Source organism: Lissotriton vulgaris, chromosome 2_1 (assembly GCF_964263255.1).
Source record: "Lissotriton vulgaris chromosome 2_1, aLisVul1.2, whole genome shotgun sequence".
NCBI classification, from domain to species: Eukaryota; Metazoa; Chordata; class Amphibia; order Caudata; family Salamandridae; genus Lissotriton; species Lissotriton vulgaris.
Window position 1 is genome coordinate 402225127 of NC_141687.1, and position 22726 is coordinate 402247852.

General features: G+C 45.5%; 1 protein-coding gene across 1 annotated transcript in view; it reads right to left on the reverse strand.

Moving 5' to 3' along the window:
- The window catches only part of WDR12 (WD repeat domain 12), a 285666-nt gene that overhangs the window by 201169 nt on the left and 61771 nt on the right, over nt 1–22726 (reverse strand). The window contains exon 3 of the mRNA XM_086955270.1: nt 11970–12064. Within this exon, the coding sequence (XP_086811396.1) occupies nt 11970–12064 (95 nt within the window). The remainder of the gene's footprint in view (nt 1–11969; nt 12065–22726) is intronic.

Here is a 22726-nt window from a genome sequence, read left to right on the forward strand (position 1 = left end):
GCAGGTGGAACAAGCCTTGAAAAGAGCCTTCTTTTCCGTGTCAGACATGAAGATTTTTGAAGAGTTGAGATGAAAAAAGTAGTTGTAGAAGAAGAAAAACTTAGCAGGGCTGAGTGGAGACTCCCTTGCACAACGTGCGGTAGAAAATCTGAGGCTCTCTCAGGAATGTTCTATGAGGTGAGGCTGTTCCGATTGGCTGTTCACTTTATTTGGTCTTTTTTACAAAAAGAGGTGGATATGCTACAAAGTGAGATGATGTCTAGGACCTACTAGGTATGAGGGGAATATAATCCAGTCCTTTGAAAAAATTTGTTGTCAAGTATCGGACGACCTCAAAAGTAGCACAAAAAAGAAGGAGAAAAGGGTTATGGGATGGTTCGACAAAGAATGCTCCAAATCCCATAGGGAATTACATAAAGCCCTAAACAAGACCCCAAGTGATAAGCAGGAAGTGGCCAGTAAAAGGCAAGAGTATAAGCCAAACATCCAAAGACGTAAAAACGAAATTTAAAAAAATGCATGGGAAGATCTATATGACAAAGCCACCCTGAAGGACAGTGCCAAATTTTGGAAAATTGTTAATACCCCCTTATTTAGCGGGATTGAAAATGCACCGTTAGAAGTGAATATTGGACTTATTGGAATATTGGCGTGGCTTGGACGGCGTTGGTGATGGCTGCCTAGCCTGTTCTCTGCCGAGCAGGAGAGCGATCTCACCAATTTTCGGGGGCAGAAAAACACCTCTTCACCCGCATGCACCGCGGAGCAGGGCTTTAGAACCTCTAAGGCACGCTCGGTGCGAAGCTCGGCTCTTAATATCGGCCGGACGCACCTTTTTGCTGACATGCTGCCACGACACTGATCACGGAGCGGAGCGGAGCGCTGTCAGCCTGCACGTCTCCTGGCGGAAAGCGGCGGACCTAAGAGACTCGCACACGGAGAGAAGGTGAGCCTTGAGGGAGGCGCCGGTCAATGTATGCTCACAGTTTTTAAAATTGTTGAGCTTATCGGCGTGGTTCGAGCTTGCCAGTAACTCCGTGTGCCCGCCTGCCTGTCCATAAGATGGCCGCCCGCCAGCTACCTTGCAAGTAAATCTCCATAAAAGCGCTAATACAGTTGCTAAAGCCCAGCGGAATGTTCAAATGGCACAGTGTCTCTGCCCTACGCCTTCCTGAAGGGTGCCCCTGGTAGCGAGAGCGCAATTTCAGCGGCGATACAGCCGAAAATAGTGAGAACCTTCCTTCACTGGCGCCTGACCCCAAGATGGCGACTCTGCTCAATTTTCCACCTTTTTTTCGGCGCGAAAAACGGGAAAGAGATGCAATAATAGTGCTCTGTGCACTTTAAACAAATGGGAAGTTTGCTCAATCAGTCCTGCAGACCCAAGGTGGCATAATCTAATGACACATTATCTTTTGGAGTTGCAGCCACAAATGGTAGTACAGCCACAAGCAGAGCGTGTCATATGAACACTAACCAGCATTAGTCACTATATCATTTGAGGCTGATAGCTTTCTGCACGTTCAAATTGTAAGCCAGCAATTGAAAGCCAAAGGTCCAGCGCAAGTGTCCCAAACCTTATTTTGAACCTTATTTTGAACGCACCGACACCATCTGCTAGATCTCTGAGCTTTAAGATCACAATATTGAGATCTCTGTTAGACGACCTAACTCGACCAGCGCTTTGACATCCTTCAGACCACCCTGTCCTTTCTCGCAAACTGGAAGGCCGTCGCAATAGTGTCCTCCACACACGACCCTCCTGCAAAATGTCGGACAGGGATGAGAAGAAGAACAACAAAAAGGTAAAACCGGAACCCTCATTATCAGACTCTCCTATTAAATCGAGGGCAGACGTCAGCAGTACCCTAGAGGTAATCCTGAAAAAACTGGCAGAGGTACACGACCTAGCAAAATCAACCAAATCCAACACAGACTCTATGCAGCTGGAACTTACTGCAATTAGAGCTGACATGAGCTCTGTACACAAAAGCATAGATGAAGCGGAACAGAGAATTAGTGACTTAGAAGACAAATCCAATATTGCATCCACTTCCATACAGCAACTCCAGGGATCAACGGCCCAACTTAGACGCCAGGTGGCGGAATTGGAGGACAGGAACAGAAGGGGCAACGTGCGCATTTTTGGAATCCCAGAGAATGCGGAGAAAGATGCGAATTCCTGCGTGGACTTTCTAGAAGCTTGGATTCCGAAGATAACAGGGATTTCCTTCCACCATGAGTTTGAACTCGACAGAGCCCACAGAGTTCCTAGCTACATCCCTCATGGATACAGAGGCCTGCGTCCACTGATATGCAAACCACTAAGGTACCAACATACGGAAGCTATACTTCAATTCGCAAGACGCAATCACAAAATTTCCTGGGAAGGCCATAATATAACTTTCACCCAGGACTACTCAAAGGACACACTCGAAGTCCGGAAAGGCTTCCTGGCCCTGAGAGAAAAACTTAGATCAAAAGGCATTCAATACTCCTTTGTTGGCCCGGCGAAATTCAGGATCACCATACACGGCAAACCGAAATTCTTCACGGACCCCAATGCACTGGCGCAATTCATCGGTGACTCTCCACCGCAGAACATGGACTTGTCCAATGGCTCTTCAAACAAACGGAAGACCAACTCGCAAGAAAATATAAACTCGGGTTCTGGTCATGGGTGACTCTAACGGAACAATTTCAAGCCTCTAATTTGAAGTGCAAAATGTTCTCATTGTTCAGTATCGCCTATGGTAAATAGTTAGTTGAAATAATCTTCAACCCTGAGCAGCCGAACTTTCTGCTGTCTCTTCTGTTTTCAGTTTCTGTTGATGCTTTGATTCTGATCGACTCCGTCAGGTAAGACCGCCCAGTGTTCATACCGTGGTCACCTGTACATCCACTCTTACAGCTATCCAATATGGTTAATTACCTGTTCCCTATTACATCCATCAGTCTAACTCCTTCCTGCGCTGCAGATGGATGGCAATGCCGTCGCAGTTCCCAAGTTCTGTTGAGAAGGGAGGGGGGAGGGGAGAGGGTAGTAGAGGGAGGGAGGGAGGAGGGAGGGGGAATGGGGCAAGGGGGGGGGAAAGGGGGAGGAAAAATGTGGTTTGTTTCAGCATGCTTTTTCTATTTGAGGTTAATGCTCTTTCTCAACTGTATGTCAGCAAAAGGACTGCTTTCCGATATTTCATGGGGGCCCTCTCAGAACACATGCGGTGACCTAACCTATTGTGCTACTAGCCTATCCACAGCAATAGCCTCCAGTACCATGTTCACTACAAACCCGAAATGCGTCTGCTCTAACACCACCATTGTAACAGCACTACACGCGAGACAGAACAGATCCAATGAAGCAGCTTACTCATTCATACTCATCACACACCTACCACCCTCTAACGTACTCTTCAACAATAATACACCAGAACTAGAGCGACACCATAGTAAACAATGACTCGTAATACATCCATCTCGGAGGGCCTTAACATTGTTTCCCTCAATGTCAAAGGTCTCAACCATCCGGTCAAGAGGAGAAAAGTTCTAGATTATCTGGAAAAATCCAAGGGTGACATTCTACTCCTGCAGGAGACTAAACTATCAAAGGATGATGCTGTCTTTATAAACCAACATTGGATATCTCACAACCTTTGCTCCCCAGCAGTTGGCAAAAAGAGGGGGGTTCTCACACTAATAGCTAAGAAATCCAACATCTCCGTAGTTTCACACACTCATGATGATAACGGCCGCTTCGTCATGGCACACCTTCAGAGAAACGAAGATCATATCCATGTCTTAAACATATATGGCCCCAACAATGACGATCCAGAGTTCTGGGATTCACTAGCCCCGACCCTAGATTGTATTCCCCAGGGAGAACTACTAATTGTGGGGGGCGATTTCAACCTGCCACTAGACCCAATCACCGATCGACACTCGAATTGCGCCTACCACCCCACACGCTCACATACTAGTTTACACCGCCTACGCTCCAGATTCAACTTACACGACTCATGGAGACTCCAACACCCTGATGGCCGTGATTACACATTCTACTCGCCTCCTCATAATTCCTACTCGAGGATAGATTATATCCTCATTAATAGCCCATTCACCCACCTCATCGAAGAAACCAGTATTGCCCCTAAATTGATTTCCGGCCACTCAAGCATACAGACCAAACTAGTGGGTTCCAGTTCCATTCTCCCCCCTAAAAGATGGAGATTCAATGACGAAATATTCTCCGAGCCAGAAAACAAACGAAAAATCGAGGAGGCCATCCTTGACTACCTCAAACATAATGACACCCCCGACTCAGACATAGTGAGTGTTTGGGAGGCACTCAAAGCCACTTTGAGAGGAGTAATAATAGGCATCCGAGCTCAAACTAACAAAAAATTAAACAAAGACTTGTCCACTCTGGAAGACAACATCAAAAAGCTGGAAACCGCCCATATAGCAGATCTCCAAAACTCGAAGATTTTAAACGACCTCACCAAACTCAAATATGAATACAACTCGATACTCAGCAGAAGGGCAGGGGTCTGGATCAATAAGTTTAAGGCTCTAAGAACATGTGAGGGCAACAAAGCTGGGAAGATCTTAGCGTCATATCTAAAACATAAAAATAAGCAATTCAACATTGCCTCAGTTAAAGATAGCAACAATGCCATCCAAACAAAGCAGAATCTAATTCTTAATACGTTCAAATCATTTTACCAAGACTTGTACAAAAATAACCTAGACTTTGACTCGGAAGAGTGTAACGGGTACCTGACCTCACTGGGTCTTCCTAAACTAAACGGTACTGATAAGGACACACTGAACTCTCCGATTACCCTTCAGGAAATATCAGCGTCCATTAAGACGCTTAAATGTAAGAAAGCACCGGGTCCTGACGGGTTCTCAGCCAGCTTCTATAAAGAACTCACAAACTCCCTGAGCCCAACTCTCCTAAAACTATTCCAATCCTTTAGCGTAACAAAAAGTATTACCAATTCCATGAGCGAAGCTACCATCATAGTCATACCTAAAGATGGTAAAGACCCTCTGCTAACCAAAAATTACAGGCCAATCTCCCTAATTAACTTAGATTGCAAAATTTATGCAAAGATCCTCGCCACACGTCTAAATTTACAACTCCCAAAGCTAATCAGCACATCACAAGTAGGCTTCATGAAACAGCGCATGTCTAACGATAATACGAGGATCCTCTGTCACGTCATTGAAAAAGCCAAAATGCTCGCAGCCCAGGCCGTAGCCATTACCCTCGACGCAGAGAAGGCGTTTGACAGAGTCTCCTGGTCTTTTCTCAAGAGCTGCATGTCCGCCTTTAATCTGGGAGAAACTTTCACTGATTTGGTTATGGCCCTATACCGGTCACCTTCCGCACGCATTGCTATAAATGGTTCATTGTCGGACGCCTTTCCCTTAGAACAAGGGACTAGACAGGGCTGCCCCCTCTCCCCTTCACTTTTCCTCTTGGCAATGGAGCCCCTAATTGCACATATAAAAAAAAATGATAACATCAAAGGTGTGAAATTCGGGGATAAGTGCGTCAAACTCGCCGCCTATGCGGACGATATCCTGATTGTAACGGAATCACCAGAATCTTCAATCTCTGCACTAATGTCCACCATAGATAGTTACTCTTCCCATTCAGGATACAAACTCAACCGGGATAAATCTGAGGTCAAACCACTCAATATTTTAACCACCAAAGAGGTGCTGGGAGACTCAGGGCTATGTTGGCAACCAGAGTTTGTGAAGTACCTAGGTATCGAGTTTGGTGACTCCCTCACGGAGACCCTCCATCGAAATGAAAAAATCACTTTAAATAAAATCAAGACGCAACTAGAGGGGTGGTCCCCCCCGTTTCATCACTTGGTGGGGTAGGGTGGAAACCATCAAGATGATGATTTCACCTCTAGTTAATTACCTCATATCTATGCTCCCACTAACCCTCACACCAGACTTCTATCACAAACTAGACATGGCCATCTCTAATTTCCTATGGAAAGGGAAAAGGGCAAGAATCAGCAAAAAAAAGCTTCGCTTAGACAAATCCGCGGGAGGGGTCAATTTACCAGACTTTAAGAGATATGAGACCGCTTTCCTAGCCAAACAAGGAGCTCACTGGCTCGCTCCCTCACCTGAATACACCCCAGTATGGCTAGAAATTGAGGAGCAAATTCTTAACGGTATCTCCCCTAGCGCGGCCCTCTCATCCAACCTGAACAAACTGACCCATTCTAAATCGATATTTCATAACACAAAATCTGCTCTCCTAAAGTTTGATAGACTCCTAGAAAACAACATCCGGGGCTCACGATGGGAATCCCTTTGGGACAACCGTAACATTCTGTACAAGGGCAAGCCCATGCACAACGAGACATGGATCAAAAAAGGCATACTGTTCCCACACCAGCTGTACGCGGGGGAATACCCTATTCCATTCAGCGACCTACAAATCAAATACGATCTTGCACCAATTGAATTCTATAACTTCCTAAACGTAAAAACGGCTTTGTCCAAACTTAAACTCTACCCGACACCGCCCTCACTCCCACCATACCTTGCCAGACTAAACAGACTAGGACACCAGGTTTCCTTTCTCTATAAACTCAGCCGTCCCCAACAATCTGGCCTTACTGCCCCAATCACACAATTCTGGAATAACCTTTCATTTGCACGAGACACAAAATCAGCCCTACACTATCACAGACAAAATACTGGCTCTTACACAAAGCCTTCTGGACCCCTGCACGATAATTTGCACACAACCTCTCCCCAGATGCCTTTTGCTGGAATTGCAACCGCGCGGAGGGTGACTTATCACACATCATCCTCGAATGCGACTGCGTGGCGCAATTCTGGGAGAATATATTCGACTTGATCTCAAAGCTATTCCACATCTCACCGGTGAAAGAGCTCCCTTACCTAGTTTTCGGGTTCACCCAGGACCCATCCCTTGATGCAGATGATAGGGCATTACTTGACCTCCTCCTCTCGGCTGCAGTTAAGACAGTCCTCAGCAACTGGAAAGATACCAGCAAGGCCAACTACGCAGGGTGGTTAAATTGGATAATTAGCTTACGTGGAGCAGACAATATTACACTCCTTCAGACACCGTGGCGTCCTGCCACGAGAAAACTATGGTCGACTCTTGATAACTACTTCACGACACGTAAGCCACCTTAGATGGGCCCACACACCGTCCACGACCCACCAACATATGCTGCCCGACTGCCTTCATTGCACTCCTAGCCACCGTAAATAATTGTCCTTCATGAATGAGTAAAATGCTGTTGAAATACAATGTCTGTTACTGAATTGTTGTGAGTATGTGATACGTGCTCTACTGTTGTACTTTTGTACTGACATTTACTATGATGTACTGTAGCGTACAGTAATTTTGATTCGTAAATTTATGACTCATATTACACTAATGGACTTGCTTTATATATGTCTATGCTGTAACAACCAATAAAAAACTTTTGAAATAAAAAAAAAAAAGAAGTGAATATTGCGGAACGAGATTGGTTGGAGCACTTCCAAAACATCTATGGTAGCAACATTGCTACAGACCCCTTAGATCCAATACTGCTTCAAACAGAAGAGGTTTTGGCCAGTTTCACCATCAAAGAGGTGCAGAAGGCAATAGAGGACACGGCAGGAAAGAAGGCCCCTGGCCCTGACGGCGTACCTGCCGATATGTTTAAATCAAATTCGGGCATGTGGGCAGTGGTTCTCACTAATGTCTTCAATGTCATTAGCTTAGAAGGTACAAAAGCACCAACTACTTGGTCGCAGTCTGTTATAATTCCTATTTTTAAGAAGGGTCAAAGGGGAGACCCTAGATGCTACAGACCCATTTCTTTGTTAGATTCTTCTTTTAAAATTTTGGGTAAAGTTATTTTGGAAAGAATTTCAACCTGGGCGACAAATAATGACATTCTGTGTGAAGCCCAGTATGGCTTTCGTGCCGGGAGAGGCACAGAGGATCAGTGCCTTAATTTACTCCTTACCCTGGGCAAATACACTGTAGCGTCAAAGGGTATGATGTATCTGGCTTTTATGGATTTGTCCACAGCCTTTGACCTAGTCAACAGGTCAAAGCTGTGGACAATACTCCTGGAACTGGGGTTAGACCAAGCACTGGTGAATTTTATGGCACAACTGCATAGTGATCTGAGGGCAACAGTACGTATGTCACAAGAGGGAAATTGCACTGCCTTTTTTAAATCAGGAAGGGGGGTGCGCCAAGGGTGCATTTTAGCACCAATGCTCTTCTCACTTTATATTAATTCTCTGGGAAAGACCCTGGAAATGGCCTCCATTGATGTACCACGTATGGGTGACTCCTTAATGCCGGTTTTACTTTATGCCGACGATACGGTATTGCTGGCTAGAACCCCAAATGGTTTACAACGACTTTTAAATTCTTTTGGGGCTTTTATGCAAGGCTTGGATCTAGCAGTTAATATTGAGAAATCCCACGTTATGGCTGTAGGTAGTCGCAAAAATGGTATGAAAACCCTTACCTGTAATGGTTCAGTGTTATCTAAAGTAAAAGTTTTTACCTACCTAGGTGTGGTGTTCGATGAGAATGGGACATGGGCTCCACAAATTAAAAGTAAGGCTGCGGCAGTAAAAAGATCGGCTGCCGCCATCCTAGGCTTTGCTAAAAGGTTGGGTGGTAAGCCACCTGAGGCTATATTAGCAATTTATAAAGCTAAAACACTGTCCATTGCAAGGTATGGTGCCATGATATGGGGTTATAAAAATCTGGACCACATACAAAGAGAAGAAAACATATTTTTGCGATCCCTACTGGGCCTCCCAAAATCCACCCCAGCCTTTCCCGTACATATGGAACTGGGGATAGGGTACATTGAGGACTCTTTGACTCTGGCCCCATTACTGTCATGGATTAGGATATGGCTTAATCCAGCTTTAAATTTTAAACCATATGATTATTAGGGACTGCATGGGGAGAGAAAACGTGGCTAAGATCGGGTGGCTACAATACATTAAAATTGCAGCAGAATATTTAGGCCGTCCGGAGTTATATACATACCCCGAGAGCATTATGAGAGAGGACATTGATTGGGTAAAGAAAAACTATATTGAGAAAAAGGTTTCAGAGCGAGAGGCTATCGAAATTGTAAAACCAACTGTTAGGGCCCACTATATGACGATTGCTTCGCTATCTATGTAATCCTATTTAACGATAGTAAATAAACCTTTTCATAGGTGGGTCCTCACCAAACTTCGTTTTAATCAAGCACATTTTTTGCTAGGTGAATTTGAAAAATGGTGTAAGCCTCACGAAAATGCTCCCTGCAAATGCGACTACTTCTCAGATCAGGATATATTACATTTCTTGTTCTTCTGTCCCTTTTATAAGAACGGGAGGGAAAGATATATTAAACCAATTCTGAGAGGTTTCGTGCAGGTTAAACCAGCCCTATTGTACTTACAACTTATGGAAACTCCAGTAGTAATGTACGGGGTAGCAAATTTTTTGACTATGTCAATCCGGTCAAAGCAAGCAAGACTAAAATCAAATAATTAATGTAACCTAAACTGCTTGTATTGAATAAATGGCCTTTCTTTATGTAACCCTGAGTTTGTACCAAATATGAATTCATGAACGGCACGTTTTGCACTTTACCCCAGGCGGCTAGCATCTCCTGTATTTAAAATTGTAAAGATTTTCTAGTTTTGTACTGTATTTATAATCTGAATACCGCTAAGGGATCATAAGATTGTGATCACTGTAAATATGTTTTGCAAAGATGATTTTTATATGAATTTTTCATGTGTATAGTAACTTTTTAACTTTTTAACTTGTTTTAAAAACTTGTCTGTATGATTGAATATTGTTCTGTAGCATACTTTTATGATTTTAAAACAATCGAATAAAGTGTTTCTGACTTGACTCTAGGACTTTTTCTTTTTTTGTACATATTTCTATGGTATTTTTTATTTACCGGGGACTCCCATCCAGACGACGGGGAAGGATACAAGCTATGAGAATCTATGAAAGTTCCAATACTGGAGTAACCATGTGAACTGTCTAATACGAGCAGATGTTTACAAGGTAAGTAACATTTTCCTTTTGTCACTCTCAAACTGAACATCAATTTTTAATTCTGACAGGCACTATTAACACTGGTAGTTTTAGTAAAAGTTTAAGAATACCATGGGTAACAAAGCAATAGAATGTATTTATGTTCATCTTTCCATTAGTGCTCTAGTTGTGACATCACAACTTACCAATATCATACATAAGATGTAACATCAATGAAAATTATGGATACTACTTCTTCAATAGTTTCTACTAGTACTGTTAGTAGTTTCTGCTTGTTGCATTTCTATTATTGTTACTAGAGGCATTTGCGGTGGCATCTGCAGAGGAACTGTCTCAGTGGATGCCATTTCTATTGAAAGCACTGTCATAATGTGTCAAAAGAGAATAATCATGTTTGAGCATTTCGTCAAATGCTAGTATAAAATTACAGCTTGCCTCATGTACTTGCACAACTAAAGGAGCATATGACATGTAGGATAACAAACCAAAAACAATATGCAATATGACAAAATAGAAAACCAGTGCACCAGAGATGAACATAGGGGTTCATCTCTCGGCATGGCCTGGTCAGGAAGTTGGCTTCATATCTATAATGCGGGTCACTAAATAATTTGAAAACTGTGGCAAGCTACAGTTGCGAGACCTTACAATTCTGTGTATGTGGCAACAAAATCCCCCAATGGCGCCGCAAGTAGGTAATAGAACCAAAATCAATATATGTCCTTTTTCAAGTAGTATGAAAGTAAAGCAGCAAAATGTAGGAACTACTCTGTGAAAATATGGATATGCCCACTCATTTCATCGGCCCTTCTTTTTGCGGTCAAAAAGCCTGATAAAAGGCATCACAATTGCTATATTTTTGTTACATGTTTATCTAGGTATGGGTCTAACTTTACAAGCAGTCAGTCTTCTTATAAAGTTATGGGTGAATGGGCAAAAATGCTTTGGTGGGTGAAAAAGGAAACTAGTAACTCACTATTTCATTGCATGTTTAACATTCTATATAGGGGTCATGATCACTCAAGCTCTTTTCATGAGAAACATCTGGCACGAACAACTGTATTACCTGTGAGCAAAAGTAAATTCTGAAAATATGCCTTAATACCTCAAGGACCCAATGCACTGGAAAGTGTCACAGCATGTCAGGGCCCTTACATCACACTTCATTGGCAAAAGCTAAAATCCTGGCTATTCTCATTCTGCACCATTTTAGGCTGTGTCGTAGGTTCCTGAAACCACTGGCATCGCAATCTCTATAAAAACCTATTTTCATCATCACAAAAGTACAAAGCAGAAATATGTAACATACACAATTGTTGCTTGACAAAAAAAAGTTGAAAAACTACACATAACACATCTTAAAAAAAAATATACATTTCATACTCAATAGTTATGCCTTGCTGCGTCTACAAGCACTTGCATTCAAACAGTGCATAATACAAAAATGGTAATGGAATGAAAAACAATAACCTGGATACCATGGGAAAAATTCCCATTTAGATTGAGAGAACACGAAGAGTTAAATCTTCAGAAGGCAATACAGAAAATAACATATCACCCAGAAAGGCGGAAGATGGGTGAGTAATAAACCAAAAGCAATGCAAATGAACAAGCTGAAGGATATGTCAAAAAAATGAACCCTGAAAATAAACCATAGTTGTACGTATAAGAAAGTATTTTATTAAAATGAAGTAGACACAGACAGAACACCATCAACAGGTTTCCTTGATGGGAACATATTTGAAACTTAAGAAGGAGTTATCTACGTCAATATCTGGATGTACCACTTTGATACTATCCATTAAGGACACCACGGGAACAGTACAGCGGGAAGGGGAGGCTTTTGTTTCTGCTGAGACTGAAGACCACCTACCGTTGAGATGCCCTCACTATCCATATGCTTGGCCAGCGACATCCGCAGGAACTGGCCATTGATGAGGAAGTCAAATTCGACATGCTTGTGGTCCGCTGTGGCATAGAAAGAGGAAGAAGACAAAGGTCAGACTTCATATGACGTAGCAACTCTTTACAGGTTAATCTTGTTGCTGTGCACCTTATGCCAGCCCTTCCAAAACAGCTAAAATGTGAATTGCACTGCCTGAAATGTTTGGATTTAGTTGGGTCATACAAAAGTAACTGGGAAAAGCAAATTAAACTGTGGGTGCTTGTCGAGTAGGATTGGCATAAACAATTTATGGTACAAAGTTGACTCCTGCAAGTGGCATCAAGGAAAAAAAAAACAATCCCTCGCCAGCCAAATAGGAATATGCTACTTACCAGTATGCATCTGTTCTTGGCATGTAGGGCCGCTAACATTCATATCTTGTGCATAGATCGCCGCCTAGTGTTGGGTCCGGATGATTGCACCTTGTTGTCCTGGAAGAGTCTTCGAAGTATCACGAGATAGGTGGCTCCTCCCCTGGACTACAGTGCGCATGGGCATCATCTCCATCCTTAGATTGTTTTTCGCCATTGTGGCAGAGATGGAGTCCAATACGATACCTGATGACCATGCTTTATAAATAATTCTGATTGCTACAGCTGCGACAGGCACCGGGGAGGATGGGCGGGCGATATGAATGTTAGCGGCCCTACATGCCAAGAACAGATGCATACTGGTAAGTAGCATATTCCGTTCGAGGCATGAGGGCCGCTAAATTCATATCTTGTGCATAGACTAAATAGCAGTTTCTCCCTTAGCGGTGGTTGCCCGAGCCAGCTGCAGCAGCCTTAAAGAGGGACTTTAGAACATACTGTCCTACAGCAGCTTGCTGCTTGGAATGTACATCAACACAGTAGTGTTTGGTGAATGTATGTATGTTATTCCATGTGGCTGCTCTACATATGTCCTCCAATGGAATGTTACCCAGGAAAGCCATGGATGCCCCTAGCTTGCGTGTGGAATGCGCTCTTGGGGGGGACTGTTAGTGTGCGTTTAGCCTTCTGATAACAAATCTGAATACACTTAACAATCCACCTGGCTATACCTGATTTGGAAATGGGTTTGCCCTTGTGCTGTGGTGAAAAAGCAACAAAGTTGTTTAGTCTTCCTGAAATCCTTCGTCCTGTCTATATAGTACAGGAGGGCTCTTTTGACGTCCAATGTGTGCAGTGATCTTTCTGCCACCGAGTCTGGATTAGGGAATAAAACTGGCAGTTCAATACCTTGGGCATGAATTTAGGGTTAGTGAGTAGTACTACCCTATTTGCGTGGACCTGTATAAAAGGTTCTTAAATGGTTAGGGCTTGCAGCTCGCTAACCCGTCTCAGCGACGTGATCGCTACTAAGAAGGCAACCTTCCACGTTAGGAACTGTATCTCACATGAGTGGAGAGGTTCGAAAGGAGGTCCCATCAGTCTGGTCAAAACCACATTAAGATTCCAGACCGGTGAAGGTGGCCTTCTGGATGGAATGACTCGTTTGAGTCCCTCCATAAAAGCTTTTATTGCTGGCACTCTGAACAGTGAAAGGCATTTCCTGTTCTGTAAGTAAGCCGCCATTGCCGCCAAATGAATACGTATAGAACTGTATGCCAGATTGCATCTGTATAAATGGAACAGGTAACAAATAATGTCCTGTGTCGATGCAGCTAGCGGGTTTATGTCACGGCTGGAACAGTAAATGACAAAACGTTTCCATTTGGCAGCATAGCAGGCCCTAGTGGTAGGCCGTCGTGCCTCCTTAATGATGTCCATACAATCAGGAGGCAGATTCAGATACCCAAATTCTATGACTTCAGGAGCCATATCGCAAGGTTTAACTGTTGCGGATCTGGGTGCTGAACTTCGCCATGGCTCTGAGTGAGAAGACTGGGTGTAAAGCGCAGTCTTTGATGAGGCACCACGTAAAGTTCCAGGAACGTGGTGTACCATGCTTGCCTCGCCCACGTTGGAGCAACCAGGATGAGAGTCATCGAGTGCTGTCTGAGTTTCCGTGCCACCAGAGGAATGAGTGGGGCCGGCAGAAAAGCGTACGCAAATCTGCCTGACCAGTTCATCCATATCGCATTGCCCTGAGACCCCGGGTGTGGGAACCTGGCGGCGAAGTTTGGGCATTTTGCGTTCTCGTGTGTGGCGGACAGGTCGATGTCTGGATGCCCACACTGCCGGAAGTACGGTGCAGCACCGATGGATGAATCTCCCACTCGTGCACCTGATGACTGTGCCTGCTGAGCAGATCCGCCATCTGGTTGTCCTGGCCCGGGAGGTGCTCCGCCATGAGGAAAATGTTCCTCTGAATGGCCCATTTCCACATACTCTGTGCCAATTGTGACAACTGTGGAGAGTGAGTACCTCCCTGCTTCTGAATGTAATACATGGCCGTCATGTTGTCCGTCCGGAGCAACACGACCTTGTTGCACAGATGTATCTTGAAAGCCTTCATCGCCATGAAGATTGCCATCAATTCCAGCAGATTGATGTGCATCTTCTTCTGTTGATCCGACCATAGTCCCTGCACTGTGTAATGAAGGAGATGCGCCCCCCACCCCAGAAGGGATGCGTCCGTCGTGAGCACTATTTGTGGTACAGGCTCTTGGAACGGTCGTCCCTTGCAAAGGTTGCGTGGATTCCACCAATGCAGAGAGTTGTACGCACGACCGGTCACCAACACTAGGTCTTTCAATTGTCCTTGAGCCTGATTCCACTGTCGTGCCAAACACTCTTGGAGCGGACGCATGTGCAGTCTCGCGTGCGGGACTATGAATATGCAGGAGGCCATCATGGCTATCAACTGCAGAAACACTCACGCCTGTAGTGAGTGTTGTGGTCTGAATTTGCGAATCAGCAGTTGCATGCCGTCGATTCGCACAGAGTTTGGCTGGGCTGTGGCTGTCACAGTGTCCAATGTCGCTCCCAGGTACTGCTGTGCTTGAGCGGGTTGAAGATGCGACTTGGGATAGTTCAGAGAAAATCCCAAACTGTGCAGGAGATGAATTGTGCGGGACACGTGGCTGGCGCACTGCAGGGCCAACTTTGCTTGCACAAGCCAGTCGTCCAGGTAAGGGTAGACATGAATGTGTTGTCTCCGAAGGTGTGCTGCCACTGTAGCCAAGCACTTGGTAAACACTCTGGGAGCAGTGGTCATCCCAAAGGGTAGTACCTTGAACTGGTAATGCTGGTTTTGTATGGTGAACCTGAGGTATTTCTTGTGTGCCTGATGTATGGGTATATGGAAATAGGCATCCTTCAGATCCAGAGTTGCCAGAAAATTCCCCTGACTGAGCAATGGCAGGACCTGCTGCAGAGTCAGCACCTGGAAATGTTCTGAAAGGATGTATAGGTTCAAGGGTCTCAGATCCAGAATGGGTCTGAGAGACTGGTCCTTCTTTGGGACTAAGAAATAGAGAGAGTACACCCCAGTACCGTGCTCCTCTAGAGGCACCAGTTCTATGTCCCCTTTTTGCAGCATGCTGGCCACTTCCTGCTGTAATAAGTTTATGTGCTCTGCGGACATAGGATGGTGTCTTGGGGGGGTATGTCGGGTGGAGTGGATGTCAGTTCTAAACAATACCCGTACTGGATAGGTTGCCTCACCCACCTGTCTGTGGTAATGCCTTCCCAGACCGGCAGGAACTGCTGGAGTCGTCCCCCGACCGGTGTTACATGGTCCGGGGGCAGTGACAAGACGTCACTGTTTGGTATTTGCTGAGGACCTGGTGTTATTATTTCCACGTCCTCTGCCTTTGGTGCGGTTACCACGGTATCCACCTCTATTGTTCTCGTTAAAGGTGGTCTGTGCACCACCTTTATTGTATTGTGCTTGCTGAGATGTTTGCCCTCTCGACGGCCCTCTACTACCTGTGCGACGAAAAGAACCCCCTCTAAACTGTTGAGACTGCAAGGCCCCAATAGACTTAGCCGTCTCTGTGTCCTTTTTGATCTTCTCAAGAATTGTGCCAACGTAAGGCCCAAACAAGAAATCTGGGTGAACGGGGTGATTGAGCAAACTTATCTGTATTTCTGGCTTAAATCCTGAAATTCGTAACCATGCCTGCCTCCTTAACATCACACTAGTGTTAATGGCCCTGGCTGCAGTGCCAGCTGAATACAGTGCACACTTGATAGAAGCGTTTGATATCAGTTTCCCCTCCTGAATCAACATTTCCGCCCCCTCTCTATATTCATCAGGCAAGTGTTGTAGCAATTGCTCTAGTGTATCATAGTGATCCCTATCGTATCTAGCCAGTAGAGCCTGTGTATTGGCTATTCTCCAAATATTTGCTGCCTGCGCAGCAACCCGCTTCCCAGAGGCTTCTAATACTTTAGATTCTTTGTCTGGGGGAGGAGCATCACTACTTGTTTGTGAGTTCGCCCTCTTCCGGGCATTGGAGACCACCAAAGAGTCCAATGGCAATTGACCCCTTATATACGTAGGGTCCACAGGAGCAGGCGTGTATTTCTTTTCAATACGTGGATTCACCACCCTTGCTCTGGTTGTGTCCTTGAAGATGTCATTGGCGTGCTTAAGGACACCCTTCAGCATCGGCAGCGTCTTCACCGATCTGTCCGATGTAGAGAAGGTATCAAACAGAAAGTCCTCCTAACTGGGTCTGCATGCATGACCACATCGTGGTTCAACGCTGCCCTTTCAATCAGGGCGTTGAACGCCGCAGTATCCTCTGTGGGTGCCGTCTTGACTTGGTAACAGTGGGTGTCCGCCGTGCCTTGATCGTCGGGCACATCCTGCGAGTCATCCTGATTAGATTCATCAGGATAGTTGAATTGCTCGTCATTTTGGTCATCCCCCCACCATTATCCGTGCGTGTGGGGGAATGTGTAAAGGCTTGTCCATAAGGCCTTACAGACTCGAAAAGAACTGGCGAGGAAGCAGTCTCTCTTTTCCTTTTAAGTGGAATTTGATAGGATTCCATTGGCTTCTCCGGCAAGATCTTCCGTTTGAAAAGAGTGAGTCTTCCGGTTGCAGAGTCAATGTACAACTTCTTTGAGCTTTCAGAAGAAGGTTGATTGGAACAGACGCCTTCAGGAGTGGCGGTCGTCCCCTTAAGTTTTGACATCATTTTCTCAGGGTCGGCGCCCTGTGCCGGCTTAAACGTTTTAGGTCTTGCGGTCGGAGGCAGTCCAAAGACTATAGGTGGAGGCCCCGATGGCTGTTTGACTTTTTGCACGGCCATCGCCAACTTCGAGCCAGTTATTGTGCTGGGACTCCCAAAATGGCCGCGGCTTGATGCGTCACGTTCCAACGCGGCTATTTTGTTCTTGTCTTCGAGAACCTTCACCAGCATCAACTTGTATGCATTCGGACTGAGGGGCGGCTGTGACTCAAGACCGTCTTCAGTGTCCACGCCCCTGGAGGCAGCCTTGGATGACGTCGCTCCATCTCGTTTGGCCTTCGTCACCCTCTTGGATGTACCGACCTTCGGGTTGGCACCCTTTTGTGACCCCGAAGGGGCAATGACACTCCGAGCCTTCTTAGTATCCGATTGAAAGAGGCTTTGCAAAACGAATACTGGTTCTACCGGTTTCGGTTTCGATTTGTCTTTTGTCAGTTTCGGTTTTGTTTTCGAAGGCGTACCCACCGAAGGCTCTGAAATATTCTTAGCCGGGCCAGGTTGCGGGGCTGTAGAATGAGTATAAAGATCTTGGCTAAGGCCTTCCGGCGATGCTTCGACCTGAGCCTTTGACAAGACAGTGTCACATCCGACCCCCGAAGATTCGGTTGGGTCTTGCTCATCACTGGAGCCGCCCTCTGCGGCCCCAATCTCTTACCTCGACGGCTTCATCGTCTTCGATGTTCTCACAGTCTACCTCTTCTCCGCAGTAAGATTCTTGACAGGAGGCCGGGTCGGAGAAGTGCTCCGGTTCCTCCTCTTGGACGCCCTCGTCGTCCCCAGCCTCGAAGATATCCTCCACATCCGACGCGCTCCGCGCCGGTAGTCTCGCCTCATGTCGAAGAGCGAGCGCCTCTTCCGACCTGAATTTCGAACAGGCCAAGCAACTCTCCTCGTCGTGGTCTGGAGACAGACCTCTGTTGCACACAGGGTGCACGTCTGAAAGAGGGTACTTCGCGTTACAGACTGGGCAACGTTTAAACCGGGCCTGGAATTCCATCGTCGATGTCAATCTTCGATCGGGCCTAAAAGCTGGGAGCGCACGTGCTCAAGTATCCGGGAACCGGATAAGTCAACTCAGAACCGAACGAAGTACAATACCGACGCTTAAAGAGGCCTTTTGGCCTGAAGAAAACAAGTTTTTCCTACAGATTCCGAACGAGAGTCACGGAACACATCCGAACCCAATGGCGGAAAAAAACAATCTAAGGATGGAGATGATGCCCATGCGCACTGTAGTCCAGGGGAGGAGCCACCTATCTCGTGATACTTCGAAGACTCTTCCAGGACAACAAGGTGCAATCATCCGGACCCAACACTAGGCGGCGATCTATGCACAAGATATGAATTTAACGGCCCACATGCCTCGAACATATAACTCGAACAAGTGGGGTGGTGATTGGGGTCAGTTACGCAGGATGCCAAGCTTGGGAGGCACAAGCCTTAGTAATCCTACTTCATTAAGTCATCACCAGTACTGGCAGGTTCCCAGGGTATGCCTGACTCCGTGCTGGCCTACATCAACCAGGGTAGGAGTAGAAATTACTTAAAAGGGGCCAGTCTAACAATTCCAGACATGTGATCGCATTGAGTACTAAGCAGAGCATAAGAAAGCTGCTGTACAAGAAAACAGAATAACACAGGGAACAATTAACAACCATAAAGAAAGGGAGTACCAATTCAGAACAAAATAAACTAAAAAAAAAAAAAAAACAGGATTATGTTCCAAAGGCAACCATCTTAATATTCCCACATGTTTTCAGTATAAGACTAAAACTATATCCCGACAAGATAACTGTGTATGATCAACAAGCATACATGACAATTTTAAATTAAAACAAGAATAGATCAGTGGACTATATAGAGACAACACTTGGAACATATTTTGGAAAAATATATCACAAAATCTGGCAAAAATAACAGAATAGAATACATTCTGATAAGCTTAACCTATTCTGTGATTGTGTTATAGATAATGGCAGTCTGGAGCTTCCTGGGTAAAGCATAAGGAATATGCTACTTACCAGAATGCATCTGTTCTTGGCATGTAGGGCTGCGGACATATATATATATATATATAATTGTCGCCCACGCTTGAAGACCTTCTCCGTAACGGTTCATTCAACTAAATTTTATTTGGCAAGCCAGCATTTCGTCCCCAGATGATAAAAATGCCTAATGCGTTTCGGAGCTGCCTTGCTCCAAGTTCACAGGCTTAGCGGGAACATTGCAGGAAAGGGGAACACTTTTTTTCATCCTTCAATTTATTGCCCTCCAGTGGGGTTTTCAGGTAAGTTCGCTCCTAATGCAGACTGGTCCCAGTAGTTTCCCTTTTCAATTATTGCCCTCCAGTGGGTACACACACACACACATATACATCAACCTTCTTGGACAAAATGCACAAAAATGCACAGTTTTATATACACATTCACACACAAGCTATGGTTTAGTATTCAGAGAAAAATATTGCATAAAAATACATAGAAGCTTCCCATAAAAATAAAATGTTGAAGCTGCTTGGACATTTTGGTTACGCTGCTTAGTATAAAGCACACTGAAATGTCTCATTTTTTGCATTGTTGGCTTCCTGTTTTTAGGTCTCGCCTGAGCCAATGCGCTTGCGCATTTTTCCGGCGAGATTATAGTAAGGATAAAAGAACAGTCTACCAAAATGGCAGATTACACAGTTCATGTGATCTATGCGCGTGCACAAACCAGCCACGTCACACACCACCATTTGTCTGTGCCTCGCATCAGACTTCAAAGGCTGCCGCTCCCCCGCATCAGACTTCAAAGGAATGCGCTCCCGCGCCACAGCAATGCCGAGAGCTTGTCTCGGCCTGCTCTCCCGTGTGCTTGCATCTTCCTTCCTTGGCCCTGGGTGTTTTCTGTGTTCTCCCATTCAGTGCCTTCTCGACCCCGTACTTGATTGCTGTTCAAGCCCCAGCCCTCGCTGCCTCTATCATTATACACTCTCCCTGTGTTTTCCTGTTTCCCCTTGCTGTTTCCATCATTCTGTGCTTTGATAAACTGAATGCGCTTTGTAGCACGCAACCCTGCGTGTTAGCTTCAGTCTCTGTGCTGCTGCACTACATCACTCGGGGCACCACCACATCACTCGGGGCACCACCACATCACTAAGGGGCACCACCACATCACTCGGGGGCACCACCACATCACTCGGGGGCACCACCACATCACTCGGGGGCACCACCACATCACTCGGGGGCACCACCACATCACTCGGGGGCACCACCACATCACTCAGCCCAACCACAGCACTGTCCTTGCTTGCTACCAATAAGCATTGCCATAGCCAATAGGACTCGCATTAGGAAAGTGTAAGCTTGTATGCTTGTTTGTCTTGTGGACCTCAAAAGAGCTCTGTGAATAGATGTCCAACTCCTTAATTTCTTTGACCTGCATGGCTGACACTGATCTGTGGGTGCCTGCATTATAATTCTTCCTGAGTGAGACAGCATCGCCGTGAGGGAAACGGCTTACCGCATTTACCTCCTTGGGGCCGCCTGAACTGTGCCTCAGCACCGCCGTGAGGGAAAGGGCGCAACGAACAGACACACCTTGAGCGACGGCGCCGAGCGGGCAGGGAAACTACAATTCCCAGGTGCCCCGGCGGCCGTGACGCCAGCAGAGCGCCCGGAGGCGCGTAAAAAGAGTGCAACGCCTCTCGCCCCGCGAGTCGCGCGCGGGGAGCGCCCGGGGCGAAGCCCGGGCAAAGGGCGGGCCGTCTGTGGCCGTCAGTGGACTGCAGTGGACGGGCGGGCCACCCCTCTAATATCTAACTTCTGTATCAAAGGTGAGAATTAACATTGGAGTACAAAATGAGTGAGAGTAATATTACTGATGCTGAAAATAAGGCTATTGACACTTCTGTCTCCCTCATCACTTCCTTTGAGTCAATGATAGACTCTGCTTTTAATGAAATAGTGGAGACTGAGAGAAGGTTTTCTATGGGTTCCCATTCAACTTATAATAAAATGTCTCTCACAAGTACCACTAGCTGTCCCAACGGTGACGTTCACATAAACCCAGAAATTTTAGTGGTAAAATCATCACATCCCCCCGTTGAAGTGCCCACTATTACGGATGATGAATACACTGTCACCTATATAGCACAAGATTCAGCTTCTACAACATCAGGGGTAGTAATATCCAAACCCTTACGGACAGTGACATCTCCAGTTTCCCTCCAGACAGAAAATGTTTCTACCATCATAACTGCCTCGCAGGATGATGTAATTACTCTGGACAACATCGACTCCAGCTGTAACAAAACAGGAAGGGAAAAACGCAAAAGAGGTTCAATTAAGCAGAGTGCTAATAAAAGAAAACAGCCCCTATTCCACAAAAACCAGCCGACACCGCAAAGCCTGTGGAATAAAAATACACCTATAGGGGCACAAATTGTCCCTACAGAGGTTAAAGATCCCGCTGATACGGGCAGCACTTCTGATGTATCTACCACTTATCAGCGCGGGAATTCAAAAACCATATGGACTCAAACAGCACTAATGGGTGACAACTACAATTTATCTAGACAGAATGGAAACATAATAGAAACTATCGTCGACACCATTTTTAACCGGATTGAGAAACAAATGATCAGTCAGTTTAATAATATTTTTAAAAGACTGGACAGATTAGATAATCTGGTCAAGACTGGGGAAACAAAAAAGAAGGGGTCAATTGTTTTGGACCAAGTCAGAGCAGATCGCCTTTTGAAGGAATTGGAAAATACAAACAATATACTGTCACTAAAGTCACAGGATACCACCAGCACCTTGGGCGGGGTATTGACCAATTCTGCTTCTTTACCCCCATCTACTACGCCATCAATAACTAAACCCATAACTACTAAAGAAGGGCTAACCGTGAATAAAGTTAATTCAACAAAACCGATTCCCATACCTGCTCCCAGGAAAGTTGTTATTCCATCTACTTCTAACATTCCTGTTCCAAATAGCAACAAAGGCCCAATTAAACCAACTATAGCCCCAAATACGACTGCTGCTAATAATACTGTGGGGTCCGGCTCTCAAGGGTCTACCAAACCTTTCAAACATCAAGGACCAGCTTTACATTTGCCACCAGATGCTTGTCCGTTTGTTTTGATTTTAGCGGGTGTTCCACCATTGAGGGAGGATCAGGGGGAATCATGGGTGCAACTGAGAAATAAGAGCATAGACTGGCTGACTAAACACAAAGGAGTTGGATTTGATATCTCAAGAGAGATCATATCTGCACGTAGGGTATCGTGGGTTGGCCCCTTACTCAAGGACAAGGAAGGTGACTGTATAGTTCTTAACTTTAACAACCCGGGGACTGTAAGAAACCTCCTTAACAGAAATTGCAACTATTCATCCATCTCTACTGTTGCAACTATGTTACCCCTGAGTTACTTTTATAGACAATTGGCCACACAACCTCGCCCACAACTTATGCAATTCCCCTTGCCATCAATGCATTTCCAACCACCATCCATGCATTTTCAACCACCATCTATGCACTTTAGGCCATCACCTATGCAATTTCAACAACC